Source organism: Numida meleagris, chromosome 18 (assembly GCF_002078875.1).
Source record: "Numida meleagris isolate 19003 breed g44 Domestic line chromosome 18, NumMel1.0, whole genome shotgun sequence".
Classification (NCBI taxonomy): domain Eukaryota; kingdom Metazoa; phylum Chordata; class Aves; order Galliformes; family Numididae; genus Numida; species Numida meleagris.
In genome coordinates, this window is record NC_034426.1 from 974,602 (window position 1) to 998,054 (window position 23,453).

The 23,453-nt window shown below is 47.6% G+C and overlaps 1 protein-coding gene across 3 annotated transcripts in view; it reads left to right on the forward strand.

Annotated features, from left to right (window-relative positions):
* Positions 1-23,453, forward strand: part of CALN1 (calneuron 1) — a 103,494-nt gene that overhangs the window by 27,003 nt on the left and 53,038 nt on the right. For 2 of the 3 annotated variants that reach the window (XM_021415782.1, XM_021415783.1), the window contains exon 3: positions 18,099-18,242. In XM_021415782.1, the coding sequence (XP_021271457.1) occupies positions 18,099-18,242 (144 nt within the window). Of the gene's footprint in view, positions 1-15,935; positions 16,419-18,098; positions 18,243-23,453 lie in introns of those variants that run through there. The other variant, XM_021415781.1, reaches the window with a different exon arrangement.

A 23,453-nucleotide genomic window follows, 5' to 3' on the forward strand; every position in this document is an offset into this window, starting at 1 on the left:
TAGCAGTGGATGGATCAGCCAAGCTAGCAGGACAGACTATGTTTTGTGGTTGCTGGACAGAAACTTTTCAGCCTGCTCATAGCTGAGGATATGGTAATGGTCTGGAGGATGAGAACAAGGAACAGTTGTTTGTTGTCTGATCCAAAGTGAGAGCTGGAAAACATCAGGTGGAAGTTGGAGGAGGTGTTTCAGGGGAAGAGAAGATGGATTGTCACATATTGAGTGGTTAAAGCATGGAACTGGACTAACAAAACTAAATGTGATCATAAAAGGCATAAAAGAAAAATCTCTGGAAGATAATTCTTGGGAGCCTTTGAAGCTGGGCACTTGGCTGAGCGTCAGGCCTGCCATTTGTGGGCATGTCCCGCAGCTGGTTTGAGCACTTCAGGACCCTTCCTTGGGAAAATGTGGGCTCAGTTTGACCAACACTGCCCTGGGTGAGCTTCACCCCCACTGTGGGTGATGACAGGGAATGCGAGCCCTTCCAGTTCCCCGCTGGAATCTGTGTCATGCTTCGCATGTGTCGGACCAATTGGTCAGAGGCAGAAGAGGGAAAGCAGCCCATGTGCCACAGCAATAAACTAGCTGACCTGCTGGACTTTTTCCTTCTTTTTTGCTCTTCTGCACTGTTACTTAAGTACACTAGAGGGGAATCTCAGAGCGGGGGTAAAGAACAAACATGGGAATTATCCTTCTGCAGTGTCCCAGCTGCGCTGTGCGGCTGAGGACCGGAGAGCAGCCATCCCGTGCCAGGCTCCTGCTGGGCACAGTCCCCCCCACAGTTCAGCTGGGACGCGGCTGATGGAAGGAGCACAGCTGGGATTTCCCTCCTCCCTGTTTGCCTTGGACACTGCCAAGTCCTCCCCTGGAGCTGCTGGCAACCTGCAGAACTCACAGCAGCTTCCCAGCGAGCTCCAGGGATGTTGTTTTAGTGCGGTAACGTCTCCAGGATAAGTGGCAGTTTTGTCCGGCACAGCAGAGAGCTCAGCTGGGGCGGGAAGCAGAGCTGCATCACAGCTCAGCACACAAAGCTGCAGGTTTTTCCTTTTCCCCATCACTTTTAAAAACACTGTATTGGGGTTGAGACTGGAGACTAGCTTTACCTTGAATTCAATTATGTAATTAATGGCAAAGCTGCCAAGAACTGTCAGGAGTCTTTTTCTTTCTTTATTATATTTCTTATGAATGCAAATAGATTAATATTTGTGAGCAGTGCTTCTAGAGTAATTTTATCAAAACCCTTCATTATTGTCTTGGGAAATTCAATGCAATTTTAATCTGGGACCAGTTCCACTTTGCAGTTTAGCTAGGCAACGAATGTTAGAGGTAGGCACTGTGTGAGTCTGCAGCATGTATTGGGCACGTATAATGGATATTGGGCATGTGTCATGTATTTGTATGTGTGTATTGTCCTGTATATGTATATTGCTATAGTGAGCCTGCTGCTGTGCCTATGACCTGTCCGTGCTGATGTCTTGTATATACCATTAATTAGTTGGTAGTGATAATGAATAAAATCCTCTCTTGGCTGTGTTAGGCTGCTAAAAGCAATACAAGCAGTGCCCACAGGTACTGGTACAGCCAAGCTATGTGACAGCTGCTGATGCACCAGTGCCTGCTTTATTACAACTTGGGCCGCGGTGTTTCTTTCAGAAGCACGTTTTCCCTCCCAGCAGCCTGAGACAGCAAATGAAGTATGCACCGAGTGGACCTGCATGGCACTCCTCGAGGCCCACTGTCAGATTGATTGCTTGAAGTGCATTTGAAATCAAGTGCTGTACGGTCAGCTCTAGATCATCTCACAATCATTTTTCATGTGCCAGTAAGTAAAACCATAGCGAATAATACAGCTGGTTGAAAACGGTGAAGCCACTCGGTCTTGTAAATCTGAGCTGACCTCACCGTCTCTTCCCTTTGCCCTTGAGTGCAATGTAATCATCATGACATAAATAACAAGCGCGGCGATATAATGGAATTATATGAGTGCTGCTATTGTGAGCGCTGTAAAAATAAGGCCGGCAGTACTTGGCGGAGCCGAGATCAGCTCTGAAGTAGAGGAGAGGTTGAATTGATTTCCTTTTCCTTTTATCTGTCGGGAGAGGAGGAAAAGAAAACAAGTCCTGCTATGGTTGTAAAGGAGCTCTGTGCCCGCCGGCGGGGTGGTGAGGCGGCAGGACTGCGTGCCGGCTGCGCTGAGGCTTTTGCTTGCACTCTCTTCTTTCAATCCCAAGTTTCTACCTGACCTCCGTCCCTGGGAAAAAAGATGAACTGGAGGGTTACTGGAAGGCAGTTAAAAAACAAAGTGGTTATGGAATCATAGAATTATGGAGTCATAAAGGTTATAAAGAAGCACTGAGATACACTAGTCCAACCGTCAGCCCATCGCCGCCATGCCCACTAACCCGTGTCCTAAATATGGAGTGTACGTCCCTGTCAGGCATAGTCAGCATGGCTTCATCTGGGGGAAGTCCTGCCCTAGCAATTTGATTTTCACCTGCTTGATAGATAAAGAGAAAGCAGCAGATGTAATCTTTCTGGATTTCAGTGAGGCTTTTGATACTGTGCCTTCTGGACAAGCTGTCCAGCTGTGAGATAACCCAGTTCACGTTGTGCTGAGTGATGAAATGGCTCCATGGAAGAGCTCCAAGGTCGAGTGGGGCTACACCTGGCTGGTGAATGGTCACCAGTGGTGATCCCAGGGACTCAGTGCTGGGGCTACTCCTGTTCAGTGTTTTCATCAACGATCTGGATGCTGGAGTGCATCCCCAGCACGTTTGCCAATGACGCTAAGCTGGGAGGTGCATTTGTCCCCTGGAGGTACAAGGGGCCTCGCAGAGGGATCTAGGTCCTTTGGAACACCGTGTGATCAGCAACAGCATGAAGTTTAACACAGATAAATAATGCTGGGCTCTGCACCTGGGACCAAGCAGTGCCAGACACAGGCACAGGTGGGAGCCAAGTGTCTGGGGGGCAGCTCAGCCCAAGGGGACCTGGGACGCTGGTGAGAGCAGCTCAAGGTGAGCCAGCAGCGTGCAGCCAAGACGCAAGCTGCATTTTGGGATGCACTAAACACAGTGTGGCCAGCTGGTCAAAAGAGGTGATTTTCTCATTATTGCATTGATGATGCCTCACGATGAGTATTGTTGTGCATCTATTGTGGAGCTTTGGGCTTCCCTTCCCTTCCCTTCCTTTCTCCTCCCCTCCCTTTCCCCTCCCCTTCCATTCCCCTCCCTCACCGCTGTAAATGGTCACAGATGAAGGCGATGGGCTCTCTGCCTTCAGTTGGCCCTTCTGGCAGTCAAGGTGAGCCCGGTGCACTGGGAATCTGCCTGCAGGATGTAAGCACCAGGATCTTCACTTGGACAGCCCATTGCAGATAGACATACCTAGAGCCTAAGCTCCCAAGCTGGTCCTGCCTCCTGCCCTGACGTGTGCAAACCCTGTGGCTCTGCTCCTGCCCATGTTGAGGCCAGAGAGGGTGGAGATGTCATGAAGTAAGGGTTTCACAGACTTCTTGCAGTGCAGATCTCCCTGCAGAGGACCTTGAGGCTTTCTGTGCCCAAGGAGAGCTTACCATGAGCATGAGCTTCTGTGCAGGGCTGGAAGAAGCAGATGCGAACGTGGGAGTGGGAAGCCCTTTCCTTGTAGGCTCAGAGAAAGGGAGGCATCAGGTGGCTCTTCCAGCACTGGGCTGGAAGCAGAGCAGACAAGAGGGAGGTTTTCTTTTATCTTATCCCTGCCCACTGCCAAAAGGCCACCACTTTAATCAGACCCAGTTGGAGGAGAAAGTTCTTTTTGTGATTTCTTTTTTGCTTTTTTCCTTTTTCTTCTTCTTCTTTTTTTTTTTTTTTTTTGAATCAGCTCTTGCTGCACCTTTTGTTACATTCAGCTTCTCGTTTTTTATCTAGTTCCTTGCATGTATAAGATATGCCACATATTTTGCTGACATGTCTACCTACTAAAAATACTCCATCCTTCTGGGGAGAGAAAATATGGAATATGTGTGTATATATATAAATTCTATATGCATCTAAAATCCTAAATGACATTTTTCCAATGTTGTGTGTTTAATGGGAATTCACTAATTAGGTACATCGGAGGCTACAGAAGATGATAGTTTCGCTGTGCTCAGTTTTAATACAAAGAGTACTACGGTTGCTAAGAGACTGATTCTTCAAGTTTGGAAATCTTCATCCACACTAGATACATTATCTTGGCAAATTGGACTTTTTGAGTTGGCAGCAAAGGGAAAAGAGTAACTTTTAAAAATAGCGATAATTTGGATGACGTCAAAGACATCTGGTGTCCTTTTCTAGAAATGTGAGACTGATCTATTTTGCTTATGTGTATAAATCGCTCTGCACTCAGTGTGAGGTTTTACTTATGCCTGCATTCAAGTCTGATTTTTTAATAAATTTCCTGTATACTTAAGATATTTAGCCAGGTATACTTTGGTTGTACAGGCTCTGTGTGTACAGCAGGTAGTGCCTGTCCTCCCTGTGCATCCTGAAGCATCTCGGCTTCGTGCAGCATCTCACAGTGCCAGCTGGCTAATGGGCTCTTGTCCTAATTCCCACCCTGAATTGTGAAAAGTGGGAAGGTGTGTCTGCTCCGAGTCATGCCTCATCATCCCTAATGCCTTCTGCTCTCCTCATATGTCACAGCTCCGGAATGGCAGGGAATGGTTTTGAGTGGCAGCTGGAAATCAGCTCGGGACTCTCCTGCCGTGCATAAGAGACAGCAGAGAAGAAAAGAGGGAAGTGGAGAAGGAGCTGAAATGGGCAGCACAAGAAAGGGAATGAATTAGGAGTGGCTCAAAGACAGAGGGTGGGAGGAGATGGCACCGGGTTGCTGAGGGAGAAAGATTACACTTGCACAGTGAGGAGGGAGCGATGCAGCTGGTGGAGGAGGAGTGCTGCAGGGGGGATGCATGTGAGGACAGGAGTCTGGGGAGGATGGGAACGGCAAACATCTGCCTGAAGATTCTCCAGCCACGGCCTGTACTCTGGTAGTGTCTTTCCGAGGGATTCAACAGCTATACCAGCACCTTGAATCACACAGATAAGGCAGAGCTGCCTGTGCACGTTGGCTTGCAGTGCTGGGGAAGGCTGCTCCCCACTTCAGGTGCAGTTCCACGTCCCAGACAGAGATGGATGGCCGAGTGTAAATTGTTTCCTCCCCAGTGGGGCTTAAGCTGGACTTCTCCGTAGTTGGAAAGAATACATTTGAATTTTAATACCATCTCTGAAAGGCATTTGCAGCCTATGCACTTGATTATGGGTTCAGGCTATGAGATTTTATGTTATTTTTAGAAATGTTCATTTGCTCCACAGACCAGGAGATACAGAAATGGCCAGTGAAATGTGAACATGTGATAGATTTTTGAAGTATCAAGTGAACATAGAGTGAAAAGACGGAAAAGGCATGCTACGTGGTTTTTCAGGCTTAAACAATGTGCTATAATTGTGTGTCAGAAGTCATTCAGTTTTGATATCACGCCAGCTAATTAAACCGTCCTCTCTGAAGAGACTTACTGTACTTTCGGCTTTGCTTTTTCATTCTCAAGAACAGAAAACACCGAAGGCAGCTCTCGTGTTTAGCTCTCACGTTGGCATTAATTTGTATGGGAACCAGTAGATGGGAATTGGGAGCTGTGGCCAAATCTTTGTCTCATTTGACTGGTGTAAGCTGGGTTCATTTCCACCAAAGGTGATGGAAGGAAGAGGAGGACCATGTGCCATCCTGTGTACCGCATACTCCTGCTGTCACTTGTCTTTGGTGGCTTCCCTCCATCCAAATTTTAATCGATCCATGAGACATGAATCCCACTGTAGCTTTTGTTTCTGCGGAGTGATCTTCTTTGGTGTTATATCATTATATTCCTTTGTCATAAGCCATGGGGCTTATTATAATTCATAGCTTGGTGTTCTCACCCAGAATTGGGATCCCTATGCTGGGTACAGCTTAACAGCTGTAGGAGGAGCTGGATTTTTGAGTACTAAAGGCCCAGCCGGGAGGAGAAGGCTCTCCACAAGACAGACATGCTCTCTAGTGAGCACTGGCTGGAAAAAATATGGTTGTGAAAGCAGGGAGGGAGGAGGTATCCACTGCGAGTCCTTGTAGCCTTTTCTGCAGTCAGGAGACTGCGTGAGTTGGATGATTGAAGTGACTGGGAATATTTGGATTCCTTGCAGAAAATCCATCCTGCACCAGGCACTGAGACTGCCCTGCAATGTAAAATGGACATTTTAGACCTAAAAAATGCAGGGTTTTATTATGTTTCAGAGCAGCAGCCCACAGGAGGCAAACAATTGGTGTTCCTTTATCACCTGTTGGCACTGGCTTCTTCAGTGCTACCTTGAGGCTTAGAGCACATCCTATGGGGGGTACCCACTGTCCTGTGGATACCATTGTCAGAGTGAGGTGGGGAGGTGAGGAGTCATGGGAACATTGCTTTGGGGTCTGATGTGTGGTCTTTGGTGGGTTTGCCCCAAAGCTCTTCACTCGGAGGAGAAAACCAGCTACATTTTGAACCATAGGTGGAAACCCTTAGGTTCCCCTTGGCTTACATTTTATCACAGAATCATAGAATGGCCTGGGTTGAAAAGGACCTCAAAGATCGAGTTTCAAACCTCCTGCTGAGTGCAGGGTTGCCAACCAGTAGACCAGGCTGCCCAGAGACGTGTCCAGCCTTGTTGTGGCCTTTATCTACTCCAGAGTCCAGCTGGGCTGCTCCCAGGATTTGGTTGATACAGAACCATGTCCTGGTAAATGTTTAGCATTCATCTGCCCTCATGGAAATGGCTTTGGAGTATTAAACCTTGGAGAGCCTGAAAGTGCTGCCAAACTCATTCCTGATTTGGGGGAAGGGGAAGGGGAAGGAAAAGGAAGGGAAGGGAGGGGAAGGGAGAGGAGAGGAGAGGAAAAGAGAAGGGAAGGGGTAAGGAAGGGGGTAAGGAGAGGAAAGAAGAGAAGAAGAAAGTGGGAAGGAAAGAGGAGAGGAGAGGAAAAGGTAAAGAAAAAGTGTTACTAAAAGTAGAAAATGAAAGGGGAAAGAGTACTTCAGCATTATTTGAGCTGTCATTAAAGCTTGTGGGTAAAGAAATCCCTTTCCAGCTCTTCAGCTGGATTGACCATGCCCACCTCCAGCATGCATTTTACAATTGAATTCTCAAGGCTTGCACAGAAAAGGTAGAGGTATTTGTTCTTGTGCTTTATTTTTGTTTGCCTTTGATAGGTAGAAGCTGCAGTTTCATTCAAATAACCAGACAGGTGCAAATATTTCAATTGCTGCACTGAAATATTTGGTGGATTTGAGTTTTCAGTGCAGTATTTTTCTTGTTTTCTGAAAAAAAAAAAAAGATAAACAGAGCAAAAAGAAAACCCGGAAAGCTTCTCCTACACCCATATTAAGCACTTCTGAAGGAAAAGCCTCTCTGGGTATTCAGATGAAGATTTCTGCATAGTGAGGGTCCTCAGGGTCTGTGTCTCAGTGATGTGATATGCTTCACTTACACTCCTGCGAAATACAAATCTCCAGATCACTGGAATAAATTGTTTGTATCAGGGAACAGCTTTCAGTTATCCATTTACACTTCCAGCTGTGGATGTTTTAAACGGGCTTTATTATGTCTCTGATTTGATCACCTGTGGCTGGATGCTGCCCAGAGATAAAGACCATTTCCATTCCCCTCCAACAGCACTTGATAACAGCACAGGAACAATTTTTGTTGTTACAGATGCACCTTCTGCCAGAGAGAAAGAAAGTCTCAGAGAACAGAGCTGGGAGCAGAGCTCAGGTTTTGTAGTGATTTGCAGTGAGTTTGCTGCTATCCACGTAAAGGGATGCTGTGGGACTGCTTTGAAATGCTGGAGCTGTGTCGGTTTTGCACGTGGGCTGGAAGCGATGCTGCGGTGCTTTCGGTGCCTCCTGACCCTCAGCTTTGCAGTTGGGCTGGGAAAAGCTTTCCCAAATTGCTTTATACTTCGTGAATCACTAAACCTGGACCAAACAGAATGGAGGGAGCTGGGGAGCTCGAGCTGATTGTAATTCTTCTAGTGGAAACGTTTTCCATCAGACAAATGCAGAATTGATTACATTCCCTGTTGACAATGGTCCTTTCAACTGAAAATAATAGAAGAACTCCATTTTCAGCAATGCTGCAATATTTCGGTTTGAATTTACAATTTTGCTTTTTTAAAATATTAAATAACTTGGCCACGAAACATGGAGAATTCGCTTTTCTGAAAGCAGCTCCTGCATGGGAATGATAGATGAGCTTCAGTCTTGTTGCACCATGAGGCCACCAGAAGCAAAGCAAACAGAAGGGCAGCGCATCGCAGTGCTCCCTTCACTTTGCTGCCGGAGCATTTGAAATGAACCCTTTTCATCCATCGTGGCTTGATCACGGATGGTGTAAGGCTGGAGACGAGCAGCACAGAGCTGCACAGAGCCCAGCCAAGCGCAGGATTGCAATTTGCCAGCCGGCAGAGCTCCTGTTTCGGGCAGTGCCTCTGTATGGCCGGAGCTGCTCTGTCTACATCCCTCTTCTCTCTGCTTGTGCGATGACTTCTCCCATCTGTCTGCATTACTGAGAGCTTCCAGCGTTGGGTTTTATCCAGTCTTCAGAGCATCCTTCTTTAGCCTCTGTGCAAATCACCTTGATGCAAAATTGCTTGCAGAGTTTGGAGGCTGCAGTGATTCTTGGCTAGAAAAGATCCAGAGATGCCCATACCAGGAAGTGAAAATAAAGGAAAAAGGGCCAAAGCAAGGGGGAAAATAAAGAACTGAATTCCCTGCGTTCGAATTCGGTTTTATGTGAATAAAAAGCAGAAATTGCAATTTATCTCTGGCTTTCTGACCAAGATGGTGTTTCTGCCTTACTGAATACTTGACAGAAAGTTTCATTGCAAAATGGAGCTCTGCATTTTTCCTGTTTGCTCTGAGCTTGTTTGTCTGTGCATGGGAGCTCGTATTCCTGAGCCTCCAAACCATGTAGAGGGAGAGCTGGAGAGGATGAGTTAAGGTCGGATTTGGTTTGCCAAGCTCCTGTTCACAAGATACGCTCTCAGTAAAGCAATTTATGTGTTATAATCACTTTGGCTCTTAAGGAGAAAAACTGTCTTTTTATGGAATGGAGTAGATTGTGCAACTTGGGTAGCAGAAAATTCACAGGAACGGGCAATTTTGAACTGAAAATCATGAAGTTATGGGTGTAGTGTGGTCCTTCTGAGAGACAGTCTCTCACCTTAGGTGGCAATACTGGAGGAAAGAGTAATGGAAATAAATCCAAGGAGCTGGGGATGGATGTGATGATGGGAAAGGGAATAGGGGGTGGCTGAGGCTGTGTCTCCAGTTCACCCAGTGGAAGAGCAATGTGCAATACCTCGCCGTGGCTTTATATGTGTGCAGGCCTATCCCATACGTCCAGAGCGACTTCTGCCAGAGATTGAGATGCTTCCCCAGTACTTAGTATCCCCGTTGTGGGTCCATATTAAGTTGGGCTTAATGTGCTGCTGGGTAGCCATGTGGAAGTTAATTAAAGGCAGAGTGACTTGGAAAGCAGTCGAACTCCAGTAAAACTTGCCCCAGGTCTTGCCTGTCCTGACACCAGGATCGTTTGGGGAAAGACAGAAGGGATGCTGGCTTCTTGTCATGGTCAGAGCTGGCTCTCCGGGTGTTGGTAACAAATGGGTCTCTGCATAGCTGTTCCGAGCAGGTGTCTACATTTGAATATTGGGCAGTAAATTTCCAACAGAGGATACTCAAACTCTTAACCAAGCTCCTTTGCAAAGTCTAGGGAAAGGCTGCAGGTGATGGCAGAGGTTGTATTTCCTAAGCAGTTATTCCAGCCAGGAATACATGAAGACTGCTCTAGCAGTGAATCGGTGCGGGATGCAAATTATATGTATTAAAAAAAAAAAAAAAGAATGGGCAGCTATTACCTCTACAACATTAATGTGAGCCGTCCATCAGCAATATTGAATCAAATCACTCTCGTTCTCTGAGATTCTGCAGAGTAAGGTCTTAAGCTCATTACCTATTTATGACCGGCAAATATTTCATTGCTGATGATGAAGTGGATATTGATGTCAGTGAAGTAAATCAGCAGCTCTCGGATACTACAGGCTTGCTTCTAGCAAGCTTGTTTTTAAGTTGAATAATTTTCTACATGGCTCAGCCATTCCCAGAATTATATCACCTGGGCAGGAGTTGCCCTGAAGTGGGCAGTGTAATGGAAGGGGAAATGTGGGAGGGGGTTGGAACCACATGATCGTTAAGTTTTCAACCCAAACTGCTCTATGATCTATGTGCTGTTCTGCTGTATATGAAGGATGAGGGGAGGATATAGATTGTTTCTTAATAAAAAAAGGGGTATGGAAAGAGAAGACTGAGATTTGTTTGAAAAACAGCAGAAATCAGTTCTCTCCTTATTGACCTATTTAGTAGTAGGTTTGTAAATTGCAAACAGAAGTTGTGTGATGAGTCTTAAATTGATCTGCTTTCGTACTGGTGATCTTTCATTGCTAGGAGTTGGTTCGGGTTTGTTGTTATTGTTGCTTTTAAATGAAAGAATGAGTAATGCATTTTTCCCCTATTTAGAACATCTTGGGTTACAGCATTTCCAAAAAGCCTCACAGAAGCTCTGAGTCAGCTTGCCAACAGCCCCATCGCACAGCCCAGAGCTGGGAAGGACCTCCCCCCATCAGGGGGTCCCAGCGTGGCAGCGGTGGCTTTCACCAGCAGCACATCTGCCTGGAGCTGATTCCATGGCATTTTCCAGGGCTCAGCAATTCATGAAAGGAGTTGAACAAAGAACAAGAGGAGAATGCAGAGGTCTTGTAGAACTCGCTGGATTTAGGTATTTTGCCCCAGTCTCTGCTGGAAGGTCTATAGCCCTCTCCTCCCCATCAGCTGCAGAACCATCACAAGAGGGATGTTTCCTGATGGCTGCACCCCACCCAGTGTGCTGGTGGGTGAGTGGGGTCCCATGGGCCATGCCAGGAGAACAAAGTGCCCCTCTGGAAGTGGCCTTAGGTGCAGTACTGACACCACACCCATATCCTGTAGAGTGACTGGGATACGTGGCAGAATCTCACATGAAATGCCGAGACCTTTCGAAAGATGCTCTCCATCCAGTGAACAGACATGAGACATTTGCTTATGCAGCCAGCATCCATCCTGATGCTGCTATTTATAATCACTTGTTTGATTGTGGATGCTCAAAAAAAGGCTGTACGGTATGAGTTGTTTGGTTGAGAGATGGCAACCACAGAGCCAAGGATGCATCAGGAGGACCAGAGATCTGGGCAAAGTTTTCTGACAGTGATTGACAGATGATACACGTCAGTGCATTAACATGTGATGAATTAACATGAAATTGTGTTGTTTTTTTGATGACCGCTGCAGTGAGCGCTGATATACTTGGAGCAAACGTTTATAGCCTAAATTATTTTTCTTAGTGTGCTGAGATGTAGAAGCATGGGCTGGGAGAGGGGAAGCTGGTTCCTTTAGCTGGAGGTGACCTGTGCCCAGGGTGGCTGAAGCCACGTTTTGGAATACTGCAGTTGTTCCTTGTGTGTGTGTCTGCTCCTTGCATTTGGAATTTTTTTTTTTTCTAATTGCTAGGCTAAATTTGCACACATCCATTTGTTCTTGGACCAGTATTGCTTTTCACCTCAAATAGCTTTTCTCTGTCCTCTTCCTGCTGTCCTCAGTGCACTGCAGATGGAAATCAAAGGGCTTCCACAAGCTGAGTCCTGCTTCTCTCTTGCCATCTTCATTTCCTCCTCTGCACTTTTTCCACTCTGAATTCATCCCTCCCTGCTCAGGATCAGCCTGTACCTTTCCTAGGCACTGGAAACTTGATTATTCTGCACTGTGTATGGTCAAGGGCTAGAGCGTGGTATCTGCTACCCTATGCATCCTTTTGGGATGGAGCCCTGCTTGTCTCCTGGGTAAAATTCTAGCCACAGTAGGGAAGTGTGTAGGGAAGAGTGGAAGTTGCTGTAGTGCCAAGTTCTTCTGACAACAGGCTTTCAACACAGAGCTTCCCCGCTGGCTCCGTGAGATACTGCAGGGCTCGAGCAATTACAAACCGCTCAGCACGCGCCGTCCACAGAAGGATGCAGCCACATTTACGGAGCATCCTTGTGATGAGAAGTGTGACTGCCGATGTCCACACTGACCTATCCTCGGAGTGAACATTCTCCAGTATTCCCAATCCAGCCCCTGTTGCCTGCACTAAAAGCTTCCAGTACCTTGTAGTGGCAGATAGCCTTTATTGTTGTGCATTTCTATGGTAATGACGCGTTCCTGCAGGTTACTTGGCAAGTGTTGAATGTGTTTGGGAACATAACCACAGGAAATGTGATTTCCACAAATAATATTTTTACCATGGAGGGAAAAAAAAACCACAATCCTGCCAAAGGAGAAACAAGGCAGGGCACTTTGTTTTGAAGCAGACCTTTCCAAGCCGAGATACTCCACCAAGTTGATTAGCATGAGTTTGCTTTGCCTTTTTTGGTATAACTGCATCTATCCAAGATGCTGTAGAGCTGGGGCCAGTGTTATGGGTCTTGGGTCTTAAACCCAAGTGTTTATACCCCGATTCCAGCAGCAGTGTTGGTCCACGCATGATTTTGATGATGCTGCAGTGGGGCTGGTAGATGTGGCCCCAGGTTGCAGTGAAACGCTTTGGTTTGGGGATGCAGGACTGTTTTGCTGGTATTGGGGTTAGCCAGGTGAAATGTTTTGACACTTTCAAATGGGATATTATTGGGGAGAGAAGGGGTACATTTCAATTAGACTAAAAATGTAGATTTTATGACACTGTTGCAGTTTGCAGCAAAATAGGAGTGTAAGAATAGCAGATGGAGGGATGGAACTTTCCGTTTTTTTAAGCAGGCATAGTAGTTACAAGTCTCACTTAACACTTCACTCAAGGACATGCTATTTGCAGCTTTTAGATCATTCAGTTTGTACTTTGGTGCCCAAACTTGCAATTAAGCGGATGAGACGACTGGCAAGATGTAGGGTGGTGGTATTCCTCCTCTTATCATCCTAATGCAAATAACCATATAGGGCTCTGATAGTAATTGCTGTGCACTTAGGGCATGGTAGTTACGGTGTAATTGTAAAATTTATTAGGGCGGTGTTTATACCCAGTGAAGTCAACTGGAACCATCTGCAGCGCCCGAGGGTGGCTGGTGGACACTGGTGGCTCTGGCTGAATTTATCTCTCGGAGCATCGTGATTCATCCTCACTCGGGAAGGAAAACAAAAAATAATGATGGTTGCCTCTAGTTACCAGTCGCAGGGAAATCATCAGCAAATAAACCTGCTGCTGAACTTCAGGAAGGGATGAGCTGGGGAGGTTATGGGGAGAGCGCAAGGTCAGCTCCTGCGCACCTAAAGCAGCTGTGATTGTGGAAAGCTTTTATGAAGGGGAGTGGGTGGGTGAGGACAAACCTTTGGGTCTTTCTGGATGCAGACGAAGAGAGTTCATGAGTTGCTAGGCTGTGTGTCAGGTCTGACCCCAGCAGCAGGCTTTCTTCGTGCCCTTCGGATTGGGAGGGGAGCGTTTCCTGGTTAATCCCTAACAAAGCTGAAAAGGAGTCTGGTTCTTTCCATGGGTGTGTGACCATCGCAGATCCCACCAGCGATGGCACCCCACACCTGCCTTTGCCCCATGGACCATCTGCTCCCAAATCTGGCCCCTTTGCATTTTGTCCTGACCACCCATACCTGGATGTCCAGCCATCTATACCTGGGAATTTAATCAGTGTTGTGTCCACTCGCTCTTTGAGATCATTAATGATGTTAATTAGGATTAATTAGTTGGATGCCCCATCCCTGGAGCTGTTTAAGGCCAGGCTGCGTGGGGGCCTGGGCAACCTGATCTAGTGCCTGTGGCTAGGTGATCTAGATGATCTTTGAGGGCCTTCCCAAGCCAATTCATTCTATGGGTCTGTGATTAGTGTGGGATAAGTGCTGGTCCCCTTGCTCACTGTTTGCATCACATGCAGTCCATCAGATGGTCTCTTTGTTGGCAGCAGCAATGTCTACTACTGCTGTTCAATGTAATTCTGGTAGGGAGGTGATGTTGTGCTACTAATGGCTGCTAGCAGCCATGTGAGCACTGTTGTATTGAAATCACCATGTACAGTGGTGTTCCCAGGCTGGAGAAACTGAGACATGGAGAGGAGCACTCAGGAGCTAGGCTGGGCTCCCTGGGAAGAAGTGATGCTTCCTGAGGTCAGGCTGCAAAATGGGTTATTTTCTCTTTTCTGATTCTTTCTATATTTGCTCTTCTTTTTTTCTCTTTATCCATTAAGATAGTTCTGTGCCAACTGCCTATACTGTATGGTGAAGTGGGGAATCAGTGCTTACTGATGCCCCGAGGGAGGTGTAATCCAGGTTTGTTTGCTGGGGCCAATGCAGGGCTGCTGAGGCAGCATCACTTCGGTGCTTACTCCCTTGCTTTTCCTTTAAAAGGCAAAACAGGGCTTTGTTCTTCTCAGTCAGGGTAAAACATCCCCATGCAGAGCAGCTCAAACTTTCTCCCAAGCCCAGGCAGCATCTTTGTTGAGAGATTCACTCCATGGACACATCCGTGCCCAGTTCTGAGCCAGGAGCATCAGTTGCCATGGCGACTTATTTGGAAAAGTCATATGGGGAAAGTGCTGATGTATTTTTAGCTTTGGGTAATGAAATTTAACAGCTGGAAATGAAGGTGAGGGCCAGCCAGGGTGCGGTGAGTTCACGGAGCACAGTTTGGGACAGCGTTGGGGTGGTGCTGGCAGGGCTGTGCTTGGGGAGGATGCTCACCCCATAGCTCGTGTGCTGTACACTGCTCAGGGTGTCGGAGGGGAAGGAATCACTGTAACGAAGAGCTGATAAGGAGTGGTGGTACATGCAAAGATACAGAGGAGGCACTGGCTGAGGTCGTAGCTGCTACGTGTACAGTGTGTTCAGCCTATAAATAGCTCTGCAAATATACCTCTGCACAAGCGGTATTTATAGGCTGGGAGTGGAAAAAGCTCCATTTGGGGTTGGGAATCAGTGCATGAAGGATGTTTCAGGCTTGGTCAGAGGTTCACTTATCTGAAAGGCGTGGAACAGAGCTGGATCTCAAGTGGGGGACCTTTTGTCCTCCAGTCGAGGTTCAAATGTTGTTGTGCTGTTGTGCACCATTTGAAATTGGTGTATCTGGAGAGAACGCTCAGTGGGCTGGCACTCAGATGCCCCACTGTGAAGCCTCAATACTGATGTAATTTATTTGTATAATTTGGATCAGTCTAAACTTTTCTGAAGGTAGACTTGTATTTTATGTTCTAAAACACTTCCTCGGCTCCCTGCAGTATTTTTAGTTTACGTCTTCAGCTGTCAAAAGTTTATTTTAAAAATAATTGATTTTGAAGTAATATTTACTGCACTTTAGCTTTCAGCACATCATATGAAAATAGATTTCACTACAGCTGGCAGCGTCTGATGGGATTTGTTCCTACTCCAAAGGCTCTCTGTGTTCCATCCCAGTACTTCAAGCTGCTCCGGCTCCGAGCAGCCCCACCACCTCTCTGTACCACCGAGATGAGGTGGATCCAGGGGAGTGGTCCAGTCTAAGGAAGCCACAGCTGACAGGTATTACAGATCTGGTACAAGATTCATTGAAATCAGTAGGCTCTGCTCTTTGTGCATTGGTGAGCTCTTTGGCTGGGTTAAAAACTGATCACATCTATAGTGGAAATGATAAGTCACAGCCTGAAACAGTGACTGCGCACCTGATGGGAAGGCAGGACCCACCCAGGGGAGCTCAGTTGCAGGCAATGCACCTGAGTGACTGGAAGGGGTGGAGCCAGGATCTAGCCCTTCCCAGACCTCATTTAAGGGTTGGCAGTGGAGGTGAGGGCATCACTTGCTAGAGATCTTTGCCTCCCTGAGGCCTTCCAAGGGTAAGCAGCTCTTTTCCTTTGGTGCTGCATTTGGGCTCATTCTCATGTGCTGTATCAAAAGACTTTGCCACCCTGCTATTATCATCCCATTATACCATCCCATCCTGATAACCACAGCTATGGTGAAGATGAAGCAGGAGGTCACAGAGGTGCCCAGGCACCTCATCAAGGGAGGTGGTGAATTTTGATGGAAGGTGGTTTAAGACCAGCCTTTGAGTTGTAAAGCTTTAAGTAACACATTAGCAAAGACGTCACCGAAATGTTTCTTGGTCCGCTAGGATGCTCCCAGCTCTTTCCTAGGGGGACTAAAGAGCATCTCTCCCTGAGGAAAAAAATTATTCTCAGAAAGAGCAGCGATGTACTGGCGTGGACTGCCCGGGGAGTGATGGGTTTGCTGTCCCTGGAGGTGTTCCAGAACTGTGGTGATGTCACACTGAGGGATGTGATCAGTGGGCATGGTGGAGGTGAGTTGGGGTTGGACTTGGTGATCTTAGAAGTCTTTTCCAACCTCAATGATTCAGTGATTCTATGATCCCCTTCTCCCTAGGGCAGAGGGAGAGGTGGCGCAGTCCATGGCAGGACCAAGAGTATTTTCCTGTCCCTGAGGCTTAATGACCCACCCGGAGCTGGTTACACCTTTTCCATCCAATCTATACTTGATGGAGAATAGATCAGATTTTAATTGGTTCTATTCTCCTGCAAAACCTGCAGAGCTTTCCCTCCCAGTTCTCCAATGAAACATGTTCGTGTGAATGCTTAACTTCTGCAAAGCTGCACGTGGTGACTTTCCATACATGCATTCTCATTCTCCGCTGCATCCTGACATCTCCCAGTAACTCCAACAGCGAAATTCCCAACAGCCTCTGCCTTCTCAGCATGGCATGGGGTGCAGAGAGTGGGGATGCCTCCAGGTGGTAATTTGTCCCAGCATCCAGGCAACCTGACCTGCATTTTCCTGGGGCTATGCAGGGCTTAGTGCTGGAAGGAGTTACGGTGGTGACTGCCCTGCATGGAGGAGCTGCTCTTTTGGGCAGGCAGTGCCCAAGGGATGTAAACTATCAATGTCCTGAATGAGCAGTGTGAATACAGTGCAGCAAAGATCGTAAAGGGGTGACTGACATGTGGCTACGAAACCAATTAATTGTTGATTATGTTCCCAAAGATGTAATAACAAGGCATCCCCTGTTTTTCTCCATTTAGCTAACAAATCAGTCCCTTTTTCTCTCCCCACCTCCAACCAAATCCTCCCAAGCAAACCTGCTCCCATTTGGCCAGTCCGTTGAAGTGGCTCTGGTTGGCATTCACCAATTGGAGCCACTTCACCTGGGGAGCTTAGTGGTGGGCTCCAAGCAGAGAGGGCAGTGAGGATCAGGGCTGGGAGCTGTGCTGCACCAGGGGGTGTTAATGCCAAAGGGGGATATGCCAGAATTAAAAAGCAAACCAAAGTCAGATGTCAGAAGCTGAGCCGGCTGCGGGAGAATGATGAAAGTGATTCCCTTGACGCCGTCAGCATATTTATTGATCCGAGGGTGTTTATTGCTGTAAAACAGTTGTAAATTAGAGAGGAGCTAGGAAGAAGAAGGGGAGATTGAAATTGCCTGGGTTTGGTTTAAAAGATGTACGCCTGCATTTGTGGTGCGTGGAGAACTGGCTGCAGAGCCCCGCACTCTGCAGGGGATGCACCCAGGTGCTGCTGTTCTGCTGGGGAAAAAGTCAGAGCCTGGTGAGACCTGGAGCAATGCCGCCTTGCAGACGTGCTGGGGGGTGTGGGGCAGGGCTGCTGGAGGAGCCCCAGGGCAGGGCTGTGCTTTCCACCAGAGCAGGGCGGCTTTTGGGCAGATGCTGCGGAACGGAGGGAGATCCATCTGTAATGAATAGTGAATTTTGCAGTGATGCTTCACAGAGAAAATAGTGTTAGTGCTCGTGCTGTTGTATGTATCTATCTGCATACAGAGGTGTGAATATATGCTTCCATGAGCATATCATTACATTACATATCGCTCATTCGACTTGAAATTATCAAATATGCCACATTCACATTAGGAAAGGCAATATATGCTGCTTCTTCATCCCATTTGCACAGATACATTGACCAGGATGTCTGCCACCATAATAACTCTTCTCTTCTTCCCTCTCCCTTGCAGAAATCCGCGAAGCTTTCCGGGTGCTGGATAGGGATGGGAATGGCTTTATCTCCAAGCAAGAGCTGGGCATGGCGATGCGCTCGTTGGGGTACATGCCCAGCGAGGTGGAGCTGGCGATCATCATGCAACGCCTGGACATGGACGGTGAGTCCTCGCTGCTGGATCTCCTCTTACAGTGCGGGGAGATCTCCCTGAGCACTGCAGCTTGTGTTTGGGGCTCAGGGAGTTCATGGTCACCGAGGAAGGTCTCAGAGGGACACCATGAGATCGTAGAATCATAGGATCAATAAGGTTGGGAAAGACCTCCAAGATCACCGAGTCAAACCTCCACCATGCCCACTGGCCATGTCCCTCAGTGCCACATCCCCGTGGTTCTAGAACACCTCCAGGGATAGTGACCCTACCACTCCCTGTGCAGCCTGTGCCGCTGCATCACAGCTCTTTCTGAGAAATAGTTGCTAATACTGAACCTGAACCTCCCCTGGAGCAACATAAGGCAACCCGTGTAAGGAAGATGGTGTATCTTCTTGTGGACCATCTGATACAACTAGGTGAAATAAAACCAGCTCTGGCAACCTTTCTGTGCAAAGTGGCAACTGGTATTTTTGGCGAGGCTGTTGCAATGTTTCTCTGCTTGTTTCTGGCCCAGTGGTGCTTACTGGGACGTGACTTGGGCACCTGGCAAGCAGCACGGTCCTGGGGTGCTCACTGCTTCTTGCGAGCGAAAGATGCTGTAGATGGGAGCAGTGCTGTGTTGTAATGAAGTGTTGCTGGGTTTTGACGGAGAAGTTTAGAAGGGTGGAATGGTTTTGAGCAACATCCTGCTGTGAGAGCTCCTCAAACGATTACCAAGAGGTAATAAAAGAAACAGAACCCACCATTAACGGGAACAAAGAAATGCAGCATCAGGATGCCAGAGCCAGGGGGGACTTTTTAACTGCCGCAAAGCTACAATCAGAGCAGAGCACAACAAGCGGGCTGCCTTTAAAATGTCCTTGGTCAGAGCAGGAGGGAGGCTGTCCTGGTGCAGGGAGCTGGGATGCGGATCCAGCCTTCTCCCTTCCTGATACAGCGGGGTGAAAGCGTGTGGAGCAAAGGGAGATGAAGCAACGCCAAATCAGATGCAGACCTGGTCCAAAGGGGGGTGCTGGGCGTGTTGATGTGACACCAACATCCTCAGGGGACTGCTGGGAACAGAGCCTGTGGGAGGTGATGACAGCTGTGACATCCCTGGGGACATAGGAGCAGAATGCCCCTGGGGGATGCAGGGTACATCAGGCAGGGAGCGGTGACAACCTCCTCGAGGGCGTTCAGAAGCTCTCCTGCAGGGAGATGCACGCACACCCCTGCGGATGGAGATGGTCGGTGTTTGAGGTGATCCCTTTCCTGAAAGAAAAGAGGAGGGGAAAAAAAAAATCCCATCAATTTTTAAAGCATTTTCCTCAGACGTTGTTGTTTGCACCTTGTTATGCTCTGGCCTTTCCTAGCAGAGCAGGTGACTTCTCTTTAGACTTTGCGAGGGCCAGGCTCAGTGCAGCACCAGTTCATGGGGTCTTTTACTGCAGCTCTGTGCTTGCTTGGAAAAAGAGTGCTGTGCACTTGGCTCTCCATCCTAATTCATCTCCAGTTATTCCCTAATTCTCGATCTCACAGACTTGAGACTTTGGCTCCCTTCCTGCTGCACTCCAGGACCTGTAACTGAGAGGTGGAGTTACAGTACAGAGTAATGGGCTGCAGATGGAAGGTGTTGAATTCCTGTCCGAGAGCTTTCAGAAAGCTCAGCGTGCTTTCTGCCAAGGTGGGGGTGATCCTCTCTCTCTCTCTCCTTCAAGGATGCAGTGTGGAGATGATGAGTGCTGATCCGGGTCTTCATCCCATCTACCTGCTGCTGCAGTGCTTGGAGCAGGAGCTTTGGGGCCGGGACACAAATCTGTGACGTGGGGAGGCTGAGTGGGCCAGACATTAAGACAGCACCAGGGAATGGGAAATTCCTTAGGCACTGAGTGAATAGGGGAACGTTATGTGAAAGATTTACCTTGCCTGCAAGTTGAATTAATACTGTTCAGCTTGAATTAATATTACGTGGCTTATGACTGCTTTCTCTCCAGTGGGTTGTCTTGGATTTTTATCTTGACTTGTCTGGATTTTTTGCTGTGATTTCACAGTGAGAACCAGCATCAGCTCCCTCCTTCCTTGCACAATACACATGAACATCATTCAGTAGCAGGGCTTGAACACAGCGAGCTCCTGGGGTGTCACACGTGCCTCGTGTTCCGAAGGACAGCCTGACCCCATACGCTCCACTTTAGGGCTGCAGAGCTCTTCCCCTTCAGAGTCCTATGGGCAGGAGAACCAGGGGAGGGGCAGCCATCCTCCTGCACACCCCACATAAGTTACGAGGTGCCGGCAGGTCGTGCAGCCAGACAGCCGATCTCCACGCAGGGCTGCTGCCAGTGTCTGCTAATAATGAGGTAATAGAATTGGCAGCGCTTTGTATTTCATGAGAACCAGTCTGACCAGGCCTAGCTGCAAGCATGTGGTTTTCATCAGGTATTACCTTGGGATCGCGTTCGCGTTGCAGGATGGCAAGATGTCTGCCAGGGTTTTTTTTAACTGATGGTATTCTCATATCGAGCAATGAGAGCTGCTCTGAGTCTGGGTTTCCTTGCACACCCCGTGCTCTGCAGGGAGGAAGAAGCTCAGCCTGTCTGGGTCGGGCTGTGGGGCGGTGAGGTGATGGGAGCTGGGTGGACAAAGCTCCTTGCAATGTGCTGGAGCGCTTTCATGGGCGTGCATAGCTAATAGGACGAGAGCGTTTCACACCTGTATGTCACCTCCTGCCAGAAGGGATCTCACCCAGCTCAGTAATTAACGCGGGGCTCAGCTCCAGAGCCACCCGAGGACAGTGGCGTCTGGGGCTGTCAGTGAAGCTCTAGAGCAGAAATGGAGCTGCATTTCATAATGCATTGCATTCGATGGCAAAATTGAGTTGGTTAGAAAATGGGACGTGTGTTGGGTATCTGATTACCTGTCCTTTGTGAAATGAATTATTCACCTTGGTCACTGCTTGAAGACTTTTTTTTTTTTTAAATTGTGTTCTGCTTTATTATGGTTGGTTACACCTCTGCTGTACTCGCTCCTCTCCGGGTGGAAAAGAAGCCTTTCTTTTCCTCCTCCTTCTGCTCCTCCTCTTCCTTCTCAGCTTTGATTGCACAGGGGACAGGTGGCAGCATGCTCTGCTTCCCCAGGAAAATTTTCAGAGCCCCGACAAACCCCAAAGGATATTTTCCTTTCAAGTATTGCATGTTCCGTGAAACACGGATGCGGTGATGTTGCAGGTGTGTTGAGCTGTATCCCAGCTCTGGCAGTGATGGGTGGAAATGAGAGTAACAAGTGGATTTCCCCATGGAGATTGTTGGTGGGGAGATGCCTGAGATGCTCAACAGCTTCTGAATGTCCTCCAGGAGGAGCAGAGGGGACTCCTGCCTGTGGAGACCATAAGGATATGGCTGTCCTGTGGGACAGGTGGTTACTCATCTGCTGGGCTTTGATGCCTTAAAGCAAAGGTACTTTTTGGAAATGCATTGGATACTCTGCAGTTGTGGTACCCAGTGGTTTCCAAAAAGTGCCTTCTCCTCCTTGTGTTCTTCCTCTGTTCTGTAAGGGGTGCTCCAGACCGGGGGAACCACAGCTACCACTGGGAGGGAGAAACAGTTCAGCTGGAGCAAAAATTGGATTAGGGTGAAAAATGAGAGTACACTTGGAATATTTCAAGGTCTCTAGAGAAAGCGTATAAATCATCAGAAATCCCCTTTCATGAACTACTGGAAGGTGCTGTAGCATTGCTGTGATGGAAGAGATAGAAGTACCAAAATCGAACAGAAGGCAAAGGGCTGTTGGAAGCAAAATCTCCTCTGCTGGGGAAGGAAGGGGAGGAACAATGTTTCTATTGCTCCAAGCATGATTCACATCAGACCAAAGCTTTGCTTACATCTTATTAGAGGTGGTGCATGACTATTTGCCAGCAGAAGGCTGTTTGGGATAGGTGGGCATCTCTCCAGTGGTTGTGCCTTATAGGGACATCGTGTTTTGTTTTATGGCTGGAAGCAGAGGCCGGGTTTTACCTTAGTTTATGTCCTTGGTTTTCTTCCTCCTTAGACACAATGAGGTATTGCGTGAATATAAACACTGCAGACTCTTGAGAGGTGCGTACGTTTCTGTCTGCAATCTGGAGAATGACCTGAAATGTTCTGTCAGTTGGTGGAAGGCAAAATATTTTAAATATTTATTTGCTGGCAAAATAATTTTTTTTTGCAGATTCTTCCTATTGGCAGTAATGCTAATAAAAATGCAGAGAAATGGCACATTAAATGTGTTGCCTTATTCAAGATGCCTACTCTTTAAGCAGACTTTAGCAATAAAATAGATGAATGTGTGACTTAAGTGTCAAACTGTTTCGTTACAACATCAGACACTTTCATCCGAGGAATAAAATAAGCACTCAGCGTACTAATTAGAGGAGCAGCTGGTTTTCAGTACCCTGGGAAAATAACTTCAGGCTAACAAAAAACTATCCAGTGTGTCAAACTGTTTGTTATAGTACAAATAGGAAATACTTTGATCAAGCAAAAGACAAGCCAGCTCCATCAGTGTACAAGTGAGCTACCTGCTGCCTTTTTGTCACATTATGTGATGTGTCAGTGGGAAGGGTAAAAATCCAGCACCTCCTGCAGCATCCTCTTCAGCAATTAAAATGAAAAATAGATCCCAAATTAAAATTTGGAATATTCCCAAGCTGGTTTGCGAGGGCTCTTTGTGGAGCTATCCATGGTGACTCTTGGTGGCATCCAGGGGTGGTGTTGGTGTACCACGAGTCCCCCTAAAAGCTCTCCTTGCTGTTGTATTGCTCTTGGGCTGGGGTTAGAGTGTAAAGTGGAGGCTGAACTCTGCCCTGCAGCCTGTTGAAAGGGAGCAGATTTGCTCACTGCAGACTTCATAGAGAAAGAATGGGCAGACATTGCTGTAGACTTTGGGCTTGTCCTGTGTGCTCAGAGGCCTCTGATTTTGCTATGTGAGAAGGAGTCCAGCACTATATCCATGTGCTCATCCTTCACAGTGAGCAGCCAAGCCAGGAGCCTTGCTGGGCACGATGGATGTGACGAGACCTGGCTGTATTTATAGCGACCACTTCCTCCACGTCTGCTCTGATTTGTAAAACGGACATTATCACATTAAGTGTTCTCACTGCACAGAACGAAGAGAAGTTATTGTTGCTGGTGAAGCTGGTCAGATTTGCAGCTTAGCACTGAGAGCATGTTCATAAGCAATAGCAAGTTGTGCCTTCGGTGCAGCGCG